This window comes from Podarcis filfolensis (genome assembly GCF_964270895.1).
Source record: "Podarcis filfolensis genome assembly, chromosome: 6".
Lineage (NCBI taxonomy): Eukaryota > Metazoa > Chordata > Lepidosauria > Squamata > Lacertidae > Podarcis > Podarcis filfolensis.
In genome coordinates, this window is record NC_139609.1 from 9,186,483 (window position 1) to 9,203,826 (window position 17,344).

Consider the following 17,344-nt stretch of genomic DNA (forward strand, 5'->3'; position numbering starts at 1 on the left):
CGAAAGCACATCAAAGTGCTAGTAGATAAATAGGTACCACTCTGGAGGGAAGGTAAACGGTGTTTCTGTGCGCTGCTCTGGTTCGCCAGAAGTGGCTTAGTTATGCTGGCCACGTGACCTGGAAGCTGTACGCCGGCTCCCTCGGCCAATAAAGTGAGATGAGCGCCACAACACCAGAGTCGGCCACAACTGGACCTAATGGTCATGGGTCCCTTTACCTTTACCTAATCTGATATATGAGTGTATGATATAACCTCCCATATTTTTTGCCATCTAGTCCACATGGCTGGGAGAAGATGGAAGACGCCACTTGCTCAGCCGAGTTGTTGGAGGTACCAAGAACAAGCAAGATAGTGACTTTCTTCGCAGGTACAACAGATAGTCACTGTCAATATTGCACAATAGCATAAGCTTCATTTCCTTATCAGCTGTGTGCTTCAAAACTTCCCCGCATTTTGGGCACTCCCACCAGATGTGGAAGAATGTGCCCACACTGCTTCGCGAGCTTATTTTTCATATATATAATTCCCAAGGCTGTTAAATGTGTGCTTTTAAATGTCAGTATATAGTACAAATTCACAAAGGACACAGCCGCATTAATGCAAGAGACTTTCATTGTATTTTCAAGTTTTTATTGTTATATTAGTTGTCCAGGGAATTTTGTTATTGGGCAGCATAAAAAGGTTGTAAATAACTAAATATTTTTTATATAAAAAAGATAACATAAACAAACAAACAAACAAACAAGGCAGAACCTCCACACAGATGCAAAGAAGAGAAATAGAAGTGGTAATATAAGTACAGTTGAAAGAGCCCGACTAGATCTGTAATCAGGTTCAGTAATAACTCTTCCAAACACAGCCAACATTGACATGGTAAAAGATAAAGGTAAAGGGACCCCTGACCATTAGGTCCAGTCGTGACCGACTCTGGGGTTGCGGTGCTCATCTCGCTTTATTGGCCGAGGGAGCTGGCATACAGCTTCCGGGTCATGTGGCCAGCATGACAAAGCCGCTTCTGGCGAACTAGAGCAGCACACGGAAACGGTGTTTACCTTCCCGCCGGAGCGGTACCTATTTATCTACTTGCACTTTGAGGTGCTTTCGAACTGCTAGGTTGGCAGGAGCAGGGACCGAGTAATGGGAGCTCACCACGTTGTGGGGATTCAAACCGCCGACCTTCTGATTGGCAAGTCCTAGGCTCTGTGGTTTAACCCACAGCACCACCTGCGTCCCTGTAGGTTATGGTTACCAGATTTTTTTCAGTGAATCCAGGGACACTTCTTTTCTTCTTCTTCTTCTTTTTTGAAGCTGAGTAGCAACAGGGAGTCAGTAGTGGGGATGGTGAGGCAAAAGACCCTGGGCCCAAGCACACATGCATATTGTACAAAGGTGCAAAGCCCTTCTTTCGCACCCTGTGAAACACAAATGCACAGTTTTTAAAAAAACTGGGCAAAGGCCGCCCACCCGCGACTCCCGAGCCTCCCCCAATCAGTCAAAACAAAGGGAGAAGGGGGCAGGGGGCAGGAGATTGCACAAGACACATCATAAGGGGACTTCTGGAGAGGAAAAATGGTGGGCACCACGACAGCGAGCAGCTCCTGAAGCCAGCCAGAGCCAACTGCGCTACCAGGCAGGCTCTGGGCTGCTGAGGCTGTCGCTGCCACGTTCGCCAGGGAAAGATTTGCAAGTCTGGGGACTGTCCCCGAGAACCGGGGACGTCTGGTAACCCTACTGTAGGCTGTGTCTCAAAATACTCTTGCAGCTCACTTTTTGGTATGAGAAGTTGGACTGCCCTGAAGTGCAGGATACATAAGGGATGCAGGTGGCGCTGTGGTCTAAAACCGCTGAGCCTCTGGGTTTTGCCAATCAGAAGGTTGGCAGTTCAAGTGACGGAGTTCGAAAGAACGCCAGTGGAAGTCCCAGCAAAGGAAGAATGGATACAAAAACATATGGAATATGCAGAAATGGCGAAACTTACTGGAAGAATAAGAAATCAAGATAATAAACTTTATAAAAGAATGGAAATGGTTCCTTGAATATTTACAAACTGCAAACAGATAAGAACATTGGCAGGATTATTGTAATAACCGGCAGTTTCATAACAGTATCTATTTAAAGTAGATGAATGAGCAAATTAAGTTAATTTGCATGTGCAAAAGAAGATACAGTAATACCTCATGTTACGTTTGCCTCACGTTGCACGTTTTCAGGTTGCGTCCCGCGGCGACCTAGAAGTAATGGAACAGGTTACTTCCAGGTTTCGCCGCTCGCGCACACGCGCAAAATGACGTCACATGCATGCGCAGAAGCAGCGAATTGTGACCCGCGCGTGCGCAGACACACAGGCGAGGGTTCTGCTCTTTTCAGGTTGCGAACGGGCCTCCGGAACGGATCCCGTTCGCAACCAGAGGTACCACTGTAAATTTAAGGAACCGCAGAAAGAGGGGGAAGGAAGTTGAGTTTTAAATGTCAAAAGGATTGTAAAGTTAGCATAGCATAGCTGTCAACCTTCCCTTTTTTTGCGGGAAATTCCCTTATTCCAGCGCCGTTTCCCGCTGCTATCCCAGATTGTTAGCTATCCCGTAGACTGTCCCCAGGACAGGTGAGGCTGCTGATCCCTTATTTTCAAATCTGAAAGTTGACAGCTATGAAAGTTAGAGAAACGAAGATCATGGCCACTGGTCCCATCACCTCCTGGCAAACAGAAGGGGAAGAAATGGAGGCAGTGAGAGATTTTACTTTCTTGGGCTCCATGATCACTGCAGATGGTGACAGCAGCCACAAAATTAAAAGACGCCTGCTTCTTGGGAGAAAAGCAATGACAAACCTAGACAGCATCTTTAAAAGCAGAGACATCACCTTGCCAACAAAGGTCCGTATAGTTAAAGCTATGGTTTTCCCAGTAGTGATATATGGAAGTGAGAGCTGGACCATTAAAGATCGCTGATTGCCGAAGAATTGATGCTTTTAAATTATGGTGCTGGAGGAGACTCTTGAGAGTCCCATGGACTGCAAGTAGATCAAACCTCTCCATTCTGAAGGAAATCAGCCCTGAGTGCTCACTGGAAGGACAGATCCTGAAGCTGAGGCTCCAATACTTTGGCCACCTCATGAGAAGAGAAGACTCCCTGGAAAAGACCCTGATGTTGGGAAAGATGGAGGGCACAAGGAGAAGGGGACACAGAGGAAGAGATGGTTGGACAGTGTTCTCGAAGCTACCAGCATGAGTTTGACCAAACTGCGGGAGACAGTGGAAGACAGGAGAGCCTGGCGTACTCTGGTCCATGGGGTCACGAAGAGTCGGACACGACTGAACGACTAAACAACAACATAAACCTGAAAAACATAATATTTTTTTTTTAAAAAAGGCGAACTAGGCAATGCTTTTTAAAAAACCATTATTAAATTTTATTTATACTAGGCCTAACTAGACCTAACTAGGCAATGCTAATGTTCAGAGAGAGAGAGAGATGTACTAAAACTTTCCTCTCTCCATTGGAGAGGGCGCTCTTGCGCGCTCCGCGTTTCGGAGCAGCCGCGCCCTCGGGTGGATCCGCCCCGACGTGGGCTGGGCTTCCCGGGCAACCCTTCGCTCTCGGCCCGGGGCGGCGCTGCGTTTCTCGGCGTGCACTTGCTGGGCGGCAGCGGCGACGGTGGTGGTGAGTCCGGGTCGACGGGGCGGGCGGACGGGAGGACGAGGGTCTTCGGAGCCGGGCAGAGCTTCCCGCAGCCTTGCGCCCTGCTCGGCCCTTTGGGCCCGGTGGCCCCTGGCTCAGCTCGGGCGTCGCGGGCCAAGTTCCTCCCGCCCCGTCCTCCGGGGCGTTTTTGCCCTTCGCGGGCGGCTCCCTGCCCCGCGGCTGCCGGACCTCGAGTGCGAATCCTGCCGGCTGCAAGCCGCTGCCATTCGGGCTGAGATTGTGGCGAGGCTCGACAGCGCGTCTGTGAAAACGGCAGGGCTTGTGATCAAATAGCATAGAGATCATAGGGGTGCAAGGAGGTCCTGGGCATCATCTAGTCCAGCCCCCCTGCAATGGCAGGAGTATGCAGCTGTCCCATGCGGGGATCGAACCTGCAACCTTGGCGTTCTCAGCGCCACGCTCTCACCAACCGAGCTCAACATGCCAGAAGATGGGGCTTTTGTCCAGGGCTGGCAGGATGCTGCCAACCCCTTGCCCGGGGTGGGGGTGGGGGGCGTCCTTCAGCAGGGGGTGTCTTGACTTTCAGCCTTGTGGAATGAGCAAGGGCTGTTAGAGTAGTGCGTGGGCGGCAAGTCGGTTCCCTCGCATAATTTTGCCCCAAGCAACTGGTTTGCGATTTCCTAGTGCTGCTCCCATTCTCCGAAACCACATGCTACGCTTTTCACACAAGCAGTTGACTCAGTGGAGGGGCTTTCTCCCCTTTGTGGCAAGCGGACACCTCTGGAATGAAGTGTGGGCTTGACCTGATATGTTGTTGTTGTTGTTGTTTAGTTGTGTCCGACTCTTTGTGACCCCATGGACCAGAGCACGCCAGGCACTCCTGTCTTCCACTGCCTCCCGCAGTTTGGTCAAACTCATGTTGGTAGCTTCGAGAATGCTGTCCAACCATCTCGTCCTCTGTCGTCCCCTTCTCCTTGTGCCCTCCATCTTTCCCAACATCAGGGTCTTTCCAGGGAGTCTTCTCTTCTCATGAGGTGGCCAGAGTATTGGAGCCTCAACTTCACGATCTGTCCTTCCAGTGAGCACTCAGGGCTGATTTCCTTAAGAATGGATGAGCTGATATATCTGGGGCAAATCACGCCGGCTGCAACCTGCTTTGGAGGATTGAGCCTTGCAAGGGAGGTGGGCAAGGCAGTTGTACAGTTTAACTTGATGGGGTGAAAGAACATCAGGTTGCAGATAAGCCGCCCGTGTGTGTTTGGACTTTACACCTTAACGGCTCTTGGTGGGGCAATTTTACACAAGGCGAACTCGCTCTCTGTTGCTTTTTCTTCCAGATCAGGCCTTCAAGTCCCTGGGCCCTCAACTTTGCCCAGACTTGGCTGCCGCACGAAGTGCAATTTCCTTTGTCACTGAGACATAGTAGAGGGAAAATCGTGCAAAAAGCCAACCTGTGCCCCAGAGCACTTTATAGCTGCCCCCTGGCATCCTTTGATCTTTGTCTTCCTCCTTTCCAGTACTTCAGGCTCAGGCGGTTCCTGTGAGTGAATTGCTGGGGTTTTCAGCCTAGGATTTTTGCTATTGTGGGAGCGGGGTGTTGCTTGTGAAAAGCCTCCCTTGAGTGTATTGATTTCAACATCATAGGCAAGTTTGGCAGATACCCGGAGATCTGAGGTGGTTGGTTAAGACAGAGTGGAGTATCCGGTGTGTTTGATGCAGGCATTTGGAGATAGAGAATGCCAGGGGGAAACATGCCAATAGTTTGAAACTGTGCCTGCACCCTGGCGCATGGATGTGCTGCAACAGCAGCTCTTCATTCCTTCGATCCTGCAAGGACTTGTTGCAAAGGCATCGTCTGTCTGTCTGATCTGAACATGTGCAGATTGACACAATAATCTAGAGTCAGGAGCATTTTGTGGAACATTAATTTTATTAACAGCCACTAAAATCAGACATTGCCCTCATGGGACTTGTTTATGGAGGAGAGATAAGATTGTTGGCCTCTGGAAAAATCGTGCTGGCTCTCATTTCTGACTCCTCAACAGTAATGTTGATGGCTCTAGTGATAATAGTAGAGAAATAAACATGTTTTTCATGGGGGTCAGAAAAATGACCAGCAGCAGCATCTATAAATCTCAGGAGGGAAGGAATAAAGTGGCAGAGGCACCACCACAGAAAAGGCCGTGTTGTTTCTTGCTGTTTCATTATATTTGCATTGCTTGTTGCGTTGCTTTAGTTATTCTTAAACTATAAGCCACATTTGCCATTTTACAGCTGAAAGAAGGAACTGAAATTACTACAAGAAAAAGGGGATAAAGAAATAGGTATAGGCCATTGCCCAAAATGAAGTGAACTGCCTGGGGCTACAACCCTACACAGTGGTACCTCGGGTTACATACGCTTCAGGTTACAGACTCTACTAAGCCAGAAATATTACCTTGGGTTAAGAACTTTGCTTCAGGGTAAGAACAGAAATCGTGCAGCAGTGGCAGCGGGAGGTCCCATTAGCTAAAGTGGTGCTTCAGGTTAAGAACAGTTTCAGGTTAAGAACAGACCTCTAGAACGAATTAAGTATGTAACCAGAGGTACCACTGTAGTTACTTACTGAGGGAAAATTCCACTGAATTTTGCAGGTCTTACTTCCCAGCAAACATGGAAGTCAAGCAGTGTAGGGAGAGCGAAGGAGCAGAATAAGCCCTGGGAGGAACATGCAGCTGATCTGCACCAAAACTTTGTGCATTTTAATTGAGGAGGAAACAGAGAATGTGGGCTGCAATGCAGACTGTGCTCCCACTCTCCAGAATATCAGCAAGGCTCGTCCCTTAACCCCACTCCGTCCCTTAACCCCTTTGGTGGTTGCACCAAACGCAAGTAAGACTGCCAGGTGGATGAATGCAACTCACCCCCATTCTGAAATTAAGATTGGAGGTCAGCGAATTCGGTAGGAAGGCAGCAGAAATGCAGACTGAGTAGAAGTCAATTAAAGGCACAGATAGTTCTGTTTACAATACATTTCAGTATGTTCTTCCGACCCCTTACACCCAGTGCCAACATATCAAGGGCTTTTGGCATCATTTCTCTACTTGGAGTTAGGGTAGCAATGGAACTGGAAGCCGGCTTCTGCTGTGTTGTTGCTCTGCTCCTTTGTATTACTTTCGGATCCCTTTCCCATTGTGCTCAGGGCCAGGAGGCTTCTTGCTGTGACCTGTTGTCTGTCTCTTGCTACCAGAGTGATGGGTGCTTGCCCACTCTGTGTCTCTTGGCGGGGCGGGCGCGATTCTGATTCTTGGGCTTGAACTAACCTTCCCCTTTCCCCCTCTCCTCAGTGCCAAGATGGTGGTTCTCTCGAAGGAATACGGCTATGTGATTCTCACCGGGGCTGCAAGTTTCATCTTGGTAACACACCTTGCCATCAATGTGGGGAAAGCCCGCAAGAAATACAATGTTCAGGTGAGTTGGGGGGGGGGGGCGTTGCTGCATCAAGACTCTGGGAAGACAAGAGTACGGACCCAGCATATACAATATAATCTGATCATTCTGCTTATTTCCTGTGGGGTCTGTACTTCCTTTTTTCAAAGAACCATGTTTTTTCAGACCTCATGGCCAGTGGCGTGGGATTTTTCCCCTTTGCTGGCTGGAAAGTGGGTGCGTTCCCCCCCTTTCCTTTGGTGCGCTCTTGAGTAAGCCATGTGGAAATGGAACAATGCAGGCAGCTATTGCTACTTTCTGCCTCAATGGAACCTCCATAGTCAAAGGCAGTGTACCGCTAAGATGGCTCTTCCCTTCATGTCCTACTTGCAAACGCCCAAGTAGCACTTGGATGGCCGTTGGTGGAAACGGCCTAGATAGACCTTGAATCTGTTCCAGTTCTAGTGTCTGCACGCATTATGTAGGCAGGCCTTAAATCCCCCACGGAGAGCCTCAAGGTCCATGAATAGCGACACCCTAGAGGTCCCGGACCCTAAGGAAGTCAGATTAGCCTCAACCAGAGCCAGGGCCTTTTCAACTCTGGCTCCAGCCTGGTGGAATGCTCTGTCCCATGAGACCAGGGCCCTGCAGGATCTGATTTCTTCTTTCCACAGGGCCTGTAAGACAGAGTTGTTCTGCCTGGCCTTTGGCTTGGAGCCAATTTGATTCCCCCCCCCCCCCTCTTTCTTTTTTCTTTTCCTTTCTCCTCCTGTGATGCAGCTACATTTTAATATTTTAATGTTGTATTTTAATTTTGTTTTTAAGTTGTATTCATTCGACTTGTTTTTATTATTGGTTGTTAGCTGCCCTGAGCCCAGTCTTGGCTAGGGAGGGCGGGGTATAAATAAAAAATTATTATTATTATTATTATTATTATTATTATTATTATTATTATTATTATTATTAAAGGTGGCTCGGGGCATCCTTGACAATAGATTTGATCTTCACATCATAGCTCTCTCTGGTTTTTCAATCTGTGAGGACTTGGGCAAGGAATTTGGGAGTTGGCTTTTGCAAACGCCCACAGCTGGCAGCGCTGCACAAATGTTTCTAATCTGAAAGCTGCCGCAGGGGAACGCTCTTGCTAGTGTGATTCTCAGCTGCTAGCAGCGCTTGGGGAGAAGATGAGCCATTTTGCAGGGGTCTCCGAAACAGAGGAGTCTTGTTAGAGACCCTCCGCTCCAATTTGTGCACAGAAAAAACTTCCTCTCCTCTTCCTGGAAGGCTTTGGTGCCGCAGTTAGGAAGGAGGCCAGAGGGTGTGTCTGCTCTGCTCTGCGCTGTGAGTCATAAGTCCCTCTAAAAACAACTGGAGCCGGGCTTTGTGAATGGTTTCTCGTGGCTCAGGGATGGGTGGGGGACTTCAGCCACAAGACTGGCAAGTCGTGTCCCTACCACTCCTCTGCCTTGGCACTCTTACTTCTGTGTTAGTTAACTCCTGCAAAGAGCCTTTGAAATGCACTTTGCAGGCAAACATAAAGGGTGAAGAAGCAACTTTGGAGCGGGGTGTTGCTGCTGTTGTGTTTGGGCTCTTATTTCCCCTTGTGGCGAGTGACCTGGCTTGTTTCACCTGCTACTGTTTGCTGAACCCTTTGTTGACTTTTGCTTGAGACGCCATGGCTGCTTCCGGGTCTGGGGAAAAAGGGAGTTTCTTCCTCTGCTGCCATGGTGGGAAGGCTTGTAGCAGAAGGCAAGGGAAAGATGGAAGGAAACAGCAGGAAAGTCTCGCACAGACACAAAGTTTTAATTCACCTACCTGACATGGTATGTCTATGAATGTGTGTTTGCGGCAAAGTGCAAAACAGAAGCCCAATCAGTCAGTAGCTACTATAGCTCCATTCTGTGTGTGCCCATTGGGTGTGGGAATAGAGTAACACATTGATCACTAGGTAGCACGTGGAACACTTAAACGGCTCTGGACCGCAATACCTCAAGGACTGCCTCTTTCCATATGAACCTACCCGGACCCCGAGATCATCTTCTGAGGCCCTCCTTCGTGTGCCTCCTCCTTGAGAGGCCCGAAGGGTGGCTACACGAGAACGGGGCCTTCTCTGCAGGGGCTCCCCGCCTGTGGAATGCTATCCCCAGGGAGGTTCGCCTGACGCCTTCATTATACACCTTTAGGAGCCAGGCAGAAATGTTCCTTTTTAACCAGGCCTTTGGTTGATGTGATTGTCATCCTATGCCCTTTTAAAATGTGGCTTTTTGTGGGGGGCTATTGGGTTGTTGTTTTTATTTTTATTATGTATTTGGTGGTTTTATATTTTGATTTTATTCTGTGAACCACCCTGAGACCCCCGGGTATAGGGCAGTATATAAATTACAACAACAACAACACACTTTACTCCTCCAACTCCACAGTTGATGAGGTGTGGACATTTACTTTCTCTCTTTCTTTCTTTCTCTCTCCCCCTGCCCCCCACTAACCTCCCTCAAAAGTACCCAAACATGTACAGCACAGACCCTGAAAATGGACATCTCTTCAACTGTATCCAGAGGGCACACCAGAACACGTGAGTAGCCCTTGGCACAAGGAGTTTAATTTTGGTTTCTTAAGTGTTTAATGCCTCGACTGGTGCAGCTGCTGCTGTTTTGGGAAACCATTCTCAGTGCAGCAATCCCTGCCATGCTGCCTGTAGCAGCCGTGATAAAAACACTTGAGGAAATCCATATTCTAAACGCCTGTCCGGCCCCCTGCAATGCAGGAATCTCAGCAAGAGCATCCCTGAGAGATGGCCATCAAACCTCTGCTTGAAAACCTCCAAGGAAGCAGAATCCAACACCTTCCAAGGGAGTCAAATGGCCCTTACCACCAGAAAGTTCTTCCTGGTGTTTAGCTGGAATCTCCTTTCTTGTAACCTGAAGCCATGGGTTCGAGTCCTGCCCTCCAGAGCAGGAGAAACAAGCCTGTTCCCTCTTCCGTGTGTCAGCCCTTGAGATTGCCTTTTGACTGTCGAGTGTCTTGCTGCGGCCAGTGGCTTGTCAGCAAAAGGCTTGTTCGGGAGTCTGCATTGCTGGAGCACAGAGCTCATGCAACAGCCAGGAAGGTGAGTTACAGAATCCCGGGGAAATTTCCAGCTTGTGGAAGTGAAATTTTGCTGACCTTTCCTGCCGAGAGAGAGCATGCGATTCCTACGTCAATATATGTTGGGAGTCCCTGTCTTTGGACCTTTGCACATCAACTGTATACCTGCCTCGGCCTTCATTTTCTCCCCTTTATATACCAATCCTCCATACAGTGGTACCTCGGGTTAAGTACTTAATTCATTCCGGAGGTCTGTACTTAACCTGAAACTGTTCTTAACCTGAAGCACCACTTTAGCTAATGGGGCCTCCCGCTGCTGCCACACTGCGATTTCTGTTCTCATCCTGAAGCAAAGTTCTTAACCTGAGGTACTATTTCTGGGTTAGCAGAGTCTGTGACCTGAAACGTATGTAACCTGAAGCGTATGTAACCCGAGGTACCACTGTATTCTGCTCTGAACCTCCTCTTAATTCATGTGTGCACATCCCAGAGGTTGGAATGGGGAAGATGCAATAAGGGATACACTGTGCAATAAGGGATACACTCCATGGTACCCTGACAGAGCTGCAGAGGCCCGACGTTCCCGTAACAGGAAGGAATCATTGCAAGCGTGCAAATTATTCAGGGACAGCTGTGAAATCTGCTGCCTTCTTCCTTGCAGTCTCTTGTTGAGAATGATGGTCCTGGTCTCTGACACCAGCTGGCAAGAATGAGGGAGCTCATTCCAGGCCATTTAAAAACATAAACAAAGCCACAACTCACACACCTGTCTCTGTTCTTGCAGGTTAGAAGTGTATTCCTCCTTCTTATTCTTTCTTGGAGTGAGCGGAGTCTACTTCCCGGTAAGTACCAAGATGAGAGACTTTGGGGGTTTTTTCCCCCCAGCCTGCTCAGTGGGAGCAAAGCCGTGTGTGACTGCGAAGCCCAAGGTACTTGATTCCCTGCTGAAGTTTCTCTGGAACAGAGCTCAGCAACATCCATACAGTGTGGTGTAATGGTTAAGAGCGGCAGACTCATAATCTGGTGAACCGGGTTCGATTCCCCGCTCCTCCACATGCAACTGCTGGGTGACCTTGGGCTAGTCACACTTCTCTCTGAAGATTTTAATGTTTAATAGGTAATTGTATTTTAGTCCCCTGTTGGAAGCCACCCAGAGTGGCTGGGGAAACCCAGCCAGATGGGTGGGGTATAAATAATTAAAAAAAATATTTTTTTTGCCTCACTCACCTCACAGAGTGTTTGTTGTGGGGAGAAAGGGAAACGAGATTGTTAGCTGCTTTGAGACTCCTTAGGGTAGTGATAAAGCGGGATATCAAATCCAAGGAGGACCCCAAAACTCCTTTACAGGAGAGTGTAATCAAGTCCAGAACAGGCAGTTGACCAATTTCCTGGACACGGGAACCACCGCTTAACTGGGTCTCTGCCTTCTCAGGACTGAAACACGGCTTATTGCTTCCCGTTCTGCACTCCACTGTGTCCTGGCAGCTTCTCCTGATTCAAATGTTACCATAGAATTGTTGCAAGGGACCCCAAGGGTCATCCAGTCCAACCCCTTGCAATGCAGGGATCTCAACTAAAGCATCCATGACAGATGGCCATACAGCCTCCACTTAAATACCTCCAAGGAAGGAGAATCCACAGCCATCTGAGGGGAGTCCGTTCCACTGTCGGAACAACTCTGTGTCATCATACTGATGACCACTCCCTCCAAAACATCTAGTGACTGCCCCCTGTTGTTCTATTATTATTATTATTATTATTATTATTATTATTATTATTATTATTATTAATTCCCCAGCCACTCTGGGTGGCTTCCAACAAAATATTAAAATAAAGTAATGTATCAAATATTAAAAGCTTCCCTAAACAGGGCTGCCTTCAGATGTCTTCTAAAAGTCATATAGATGTTAAAACCAAACTGGGGACAAAATTGAAGCTGATCTCCTCTTCCCTGTTGCACATTCATACCAGCACCAGTCCTCTCAGTGAGCAGTGACTATTTTTGCTTTTTCCCCCAGCGGGTTGCTACAGGACTCGGTGCATCTTGGATCATCGGAAGACTGCTTTATGCTTATGGCTACTACACAGGAGGTGGGTTTATGGGGCTGGTTAAACGCAGTCCATTCGCCGCCTGTAGAGCTGCTCTGATTGGGCAGTTTTCCTTGGATTCCCAATTGGATCTGTTGCCAAACTCTTCCATGCAGTGCAGTGGCGTACCGTGGGGGGTGCAGGGGGGGGGCCGGCCGCACCGGGCGCAACATCTGGGGGTTGGGGTTAGGGGGCGCAAATCCACGGGTTAGGGGACGCAAATCCATGGGTTAGGGGGCGCAAATTACTTGCCTTGCCCCGGGTGCTGACAACCCACGCTACGCCACTGATGCAGTGTGCAAGAGCTTGGAAACCAGAGCAAACAGTTGGGAATCAAGAGGAACGGTCTATCTTACGCTTCCCGCCCCCCATAAGGGTAGGAAGCTATGTTTAGAATGAAAATAGTGGGATTTTATCCCATTCTGCCATGGGTAGGCAAACTAAGGCCCAGGGGCCAGATCTGGCCCAATCGCCTTCTAAATCCAGCCCGCAGACTGTCCGGGAATCAGCGTGTTTTTACATGAGTAGAATGTGCCCTTTTATTTAAAATGCATCTCTGGGTTATTTGTGGGGCATAGGAATTCGTTCATTATTATTATTTTTTTCAAAATATAGTCCGCCCCCCCCCCAAGGTCTGAGGGACAGTGGACTGGCCCCCTGCTGGAAAAGTTTGCTGACCCCTGCTTATGCAATGCCTTAACTCCATCCTTCTTTGCCAGAAAAAGAGAAAGCCCTATATATTCTCTGGAGCACATACTAAAGTGTTCACTCAAGAGTAGAGAAGCACGCTGATAATTTCATTGCTTTTTTTTTGCAAACCGCTTTGGGGTGGTGGTGTGGTTGTTTTACAATCAAGCAGAATATAAATTTTGGGAAATAAAGAAAATTAATATTTCACATATGGAACACTAGATGATGTACACAGGGGATCTCAAGGTTGCACACACACGCATCCCCCCCCCTCCAAACACACCCCGAAATCTCAAAACTACCAGACTTCTCCCCGCTTAGAATCAGCAAGGCTGCTGGTTTTTGTTATCAAATTTATTTATTTGGAAAATGCTTATAGACCACCATCTCATGCATAACATCAAGGCAGCTTGCAACATTATTTTACAAATACATTGTTGTGGCTGTTGTCATCCATCTGTCTTGAGAGACAGTGGAGTGCACCTTCCAGGGTGAATTCAAACAGCTGGAGAATCACAGTGCCTGCTGTGGCTGCAGAGACTGGTAACTCGTAACTGCTGCCTCCTGCATTGTTTTTCCTGCATTAGCAGCACCAAAGTGACCTCTCTGGGGTGCAAGCCTCGGCAGTGTGCATGGAGGTCCTCTCTGGAAGGTGTGAGAAGAAGCAGTCTAGGAAAGCAGAAATAGTTCATGAACATGTGTCCTGCTGACATTTGGCCACCAAAGCCTCTTTAACTTTTTGTATTGAAGCCTGTGTCTTGCCTTTGATAGGATGTCTTGAAGGGGATGGTAAAAAATTAAAACCTCATGTTTTAGAGCAGGCCTAGGCAAACTTGGCCCTCTAGATGTTTTTTGAGACTACAATTCCCATCATCCCTGACCACTGGTCCTGTTGGCTAGGGATGATGGGAGTTGTAGTCCCAAAACATCTGGAGGACCGAGCTTGCCTGTGCCTGTTTTAGAGGTACAAAACAACCACTGAGAAGTTTATCCTAGGTAGATCGCAGTACAGTGGACGCTCGGGTTGCGAACGTGATCCGTGCGGGATGCACATTCGCAACCCGCGTCTGCGCACATACAGGTTGCGATTTGGTGCTTCTGCGCATGCGCAGAGCGTGATTTAGCACTTATGCACATGTGCGACTGCCAAAACCCGGAAGTAACCCCTTCCGGTACTTCCGGGTTTCGGTGGTCCGCAACCCGAAAAAACCCAATCTGAAGCGGCTGTAACCTGAGGTATGACTGTATACTGTGCACGCCAAATGCCCTTTCTCCATCCTGCACACATTGAAAGTTTTGGCGCTCTGGCTGGGTAGCTGAAAAGACAGGCTTCTTGCAACAAGTGAAGCTGGGATATCAGCTGCTTACCTTGCTTCTCATACCGAGAGTGAGTCGTGTGAACCTCACCTTTTCCTTACAGATCCCAAGAAACGAAACCGAGGAGTCCTCGGCTCTTTGGCACTTCTGGGATTGGCAGGGACCACCGTTTACTCTGCTTTGGTACATCTTGGCTGGGTGTGCGATCACTAGATGACACCTCTATGGCTTCCTGGGAAGCCTTTAAATCTTTCAATAATGCAATTATATTTTAATTATTAAAAAAATCAAATAAAAGCCAACATTAACCATTACTGCTCTCTTTCCCTTCGTTCTTGGTATGATCTGTTTATAAGCCTTATTCCTCTCCACACCAGACACTTTCCTGTGGCCAAGAGATCTAGCCCTTCACAGGCAGCACATGGTAAAAACTGTGGTTATTTTTTAATTATTATTGTTTATTGAATTCATATACCGCCCTATACCCAGAGTTCTCAGGGCAGTTCACAGATAAGATCACAATATATAAACTCAAAATAAAAACAATAACCCAATAACACCCTTCCCAAAAACCGACCCACATTTTAAAAGGGCATAGAATCAGGTCAACCAAAGGCCTGGTTAGAAAGGAACACTTTTGCCTGGCATCTAAAGGCGTATAATGAAGGCGCCAGGCGAGCTTTCCTGGGGAGAGCATTCCACAGACAGGGAGCCACTGCAGAGCAGGCCCCGTTTTTGTGCTGCCACCCTCCGGACCTCTCGAGGAGGAGGCACATGAGTTTGTGGTGCTTGGCAGAGGGGTGTGGAAGACCTGCCAGGGTGACCATGCCCCGTGGAATTGTATGCTTAAGAACATAAGACGAGCAGATCTAGTCCAACAATTCTGTTCTCAGAGTGGCCAACCCAATGCCTCTGAAAAGCCCACACGGAGCCCGTGACTGGATCAGCGCTCTCCCGCCAACTGGTTCTCGGACTTACATTGCCTCTGACATAGTTTTAGGTACTGCCCTCTTAAATCTCCGTGGCATCTGCCAACCTGAGTTTCCACATAGGTAAAGGTAAAGGGGACCCCTGACCATTAGGTCCGGTCGTGACCGACTCTGGGGTTGCGGCGCTCATCTCGCTTTACTGGCCGAGGGAGCTGGCGTACAGCTTCCGGGTCATGTGGCCAGCATGACTAAGCCGCTTCTGGCAAACCAGAGCAGCGCACAGAAACGCCGTTTACCTTCCCGCTGGAGTGGTACCTATTTATCTACTTGCCCGTTGACGTGCTTTCGAACCGCTAAGTTGGCAGGAGCAGGGACCGAACAACGGGAGCTCACCCCATTGCGGGGATTTGAACCGCCGACCTTCTGATTCGCAAGTCCTAGGCTCTGTGGTTTAACCCACAGCGCCACCCGCGTCCCTGAGTTTCCCCATAGCTGCTCTCACACTGCATAATCCAACTTGAAATTTTATGCTGATTCTTGGTGAGTGATAGAGACATTGTTGCTGTTCTTCAGACATATCGGTGGACAGCAGATTCTGTCCATGTCTGCCCCGCCGAGCCAAAATGCAGGGTGCCGCTTGGAAAAGATGGCTCACCCACTGCCAGTTCATTTTTGCCTCCTGCTGGCTTGAGACGGAGGACAGAGGGCAGGGGACTACTTCCAGTGTCCCGGTGAGGAGCTCTTTCCTCCCCAAAGCTGCTGCATTTTTGTCTCCTAAACTGGCCCCAGTTGGTGGTTCCTCTAGACCTGTCCTCCTTGCCATTCATTTTAGGGTTAGGGTCTTAGCAGGGGCCACAGCATAAGAGCTAAAAGGGGGTGTCTGGGAGATCAAAGGTGCAGCTGCTGTAACAGGGATGGAGCCAGGTAGTGATGGGTGGTTTGGGCAAGGATGTGGAGCCTGGCTGCAGACAGCACCTTGGAATTTGCAGCCTGATAGTTCTGCAGTAGGGAAACAACTACCATATTTTTCACTCGATAAGATGCACTTTTCCCCTCCTCAAAAGTAAGGGAAAATGTGTGTGTGTCTTATGGAGCAAATTCAGGCTGCACAGCTTTCGCTGAAGCCAGGAGAGCAAGAGGGTTCAGTGCACACCGATCCCTCTTGCTCGCCTGGCTTCGCTTCGCTGGAGAGGCTCTGCGCAGCGCCCCTTCAGCGAAGGAGGAGGAGAAATGGAAGGGGTGCATCTTATAGAGTGAAAAATACGGTGGAAAAACCTTTCAAGTTGTTATGTACTGAAGTTCTCACCCTGTGCAAGCTGTAGATAGTTTTCACTCAGGTCCACATATGCAAACAAGGGATTGAAAGTGACATTCAGTGATTGGATAGTTACAGAAAATGGTTACTGTTGCATTTTAGTGGAGCTCTATATAAGCAGGTTGGCTGAACCCTTCAGATCAGTTCTGGCCTGTGAATAAACAAGAGCTGTTTAAAGAATCGCTGTGTCGTCTGATACGTTCACCCACAACTTAAGAGAAGCTAAGCAGAAACCACCTGCCCCTGCCTCCTTTTTGAGTTTGCGTTCCTCCCCTCTGTTGTGTTGAGGGCCCTGAACATGGAACTTCAGTGTTTTTCAGACAAGACCCTGATACCTAGTGATCTGACATTCACCATGCACAGATGAAGTGTGCAGAATTGTGTGTTGGGGAGTGGGGGGGGGCAGTAACTTGGGAGCCTCAGGTCTGCTTAGCAAAATCTGGGTTGCTCCGGCCAAAACCTCCTTGTGCCCAAGCTTGGCGGGGTAGGGGTGTGTTTGTGAATAGTCTACACATACTTCAGAGTAAGCCCAGTGAAACACAAAAAGGCCCTACTCAACAAGAAGGCATAGAATTGAGGCTGTGCCTTGTATTACACAGCAGGCAACACTGGACTGTTGACAGTGGCATCCGCTCCATATTTTATTTTACATATTTTCCATTGTGGTGGGAGTTGGCACTTAGGGGAGTGCCATTTGAATTAGGCTTTAGCTATGATTCACTCACTCCACATGCAGCCCAACTTTGAGGCGGACTTGCAATTTTCCTTTGAGCAAAGGGGAAATGAGCAGCAAACCATGTAAGAGGGCTATCCAACTTCATTGAACTTTGATTCGAGTATTGTTGTTATATTTATTATTATTATTATTGAGTT

The 17,344-nt window shown here is 48.5% G+C and overlaps 1 protein-coding gene across 3 annotated transcripts; it reads left to right on the forward strand.

Annotated features, from left to right (window-relative positions):
- Positions 1-3,523: 3,523 nt before the first annotated feature.
- MGST3 (microsomal glutathione S-transferase 3) lies at positions 3,524-14,539 on the forward strand. Of its 3 annotated transcripts, none has more exons than XM_083621673.1 (6): positions 3,524-3,655; positions 6,967-7,090; positions 9,547-9,620; positions 10,917-10,974; positions 12,151-12,223; positions 14,331-14,539. In XM_083621673.1, the coding sequence occupies exons 2-6, from the start codon at positions 6,974-6,976 to the stop codon at positions 14,438-14,440; spliced, it is 432 nt and encodes a 143-aa protein (XP_083477799.1). In that variant the 5' UTR covers positions 3,524-3,655; positions 6,967-6,973; the 3' UTR covers positions 14,441-14,539. The 3 variants fall into 3 exon arrangements, with proteins under 3 accessions (XP_083477799.1, XP_083477797.1, XP_083477798.1); XM_083621671.1 differs by having other exon boundaries at positions 3,536-3,661; XM_083621672.1 differs by having other exon boundaries at positions 3,578-3,658.
- The last annotated feature ends 2,805 nt before the right edge of the window (positions 14,540-17,344 follow it).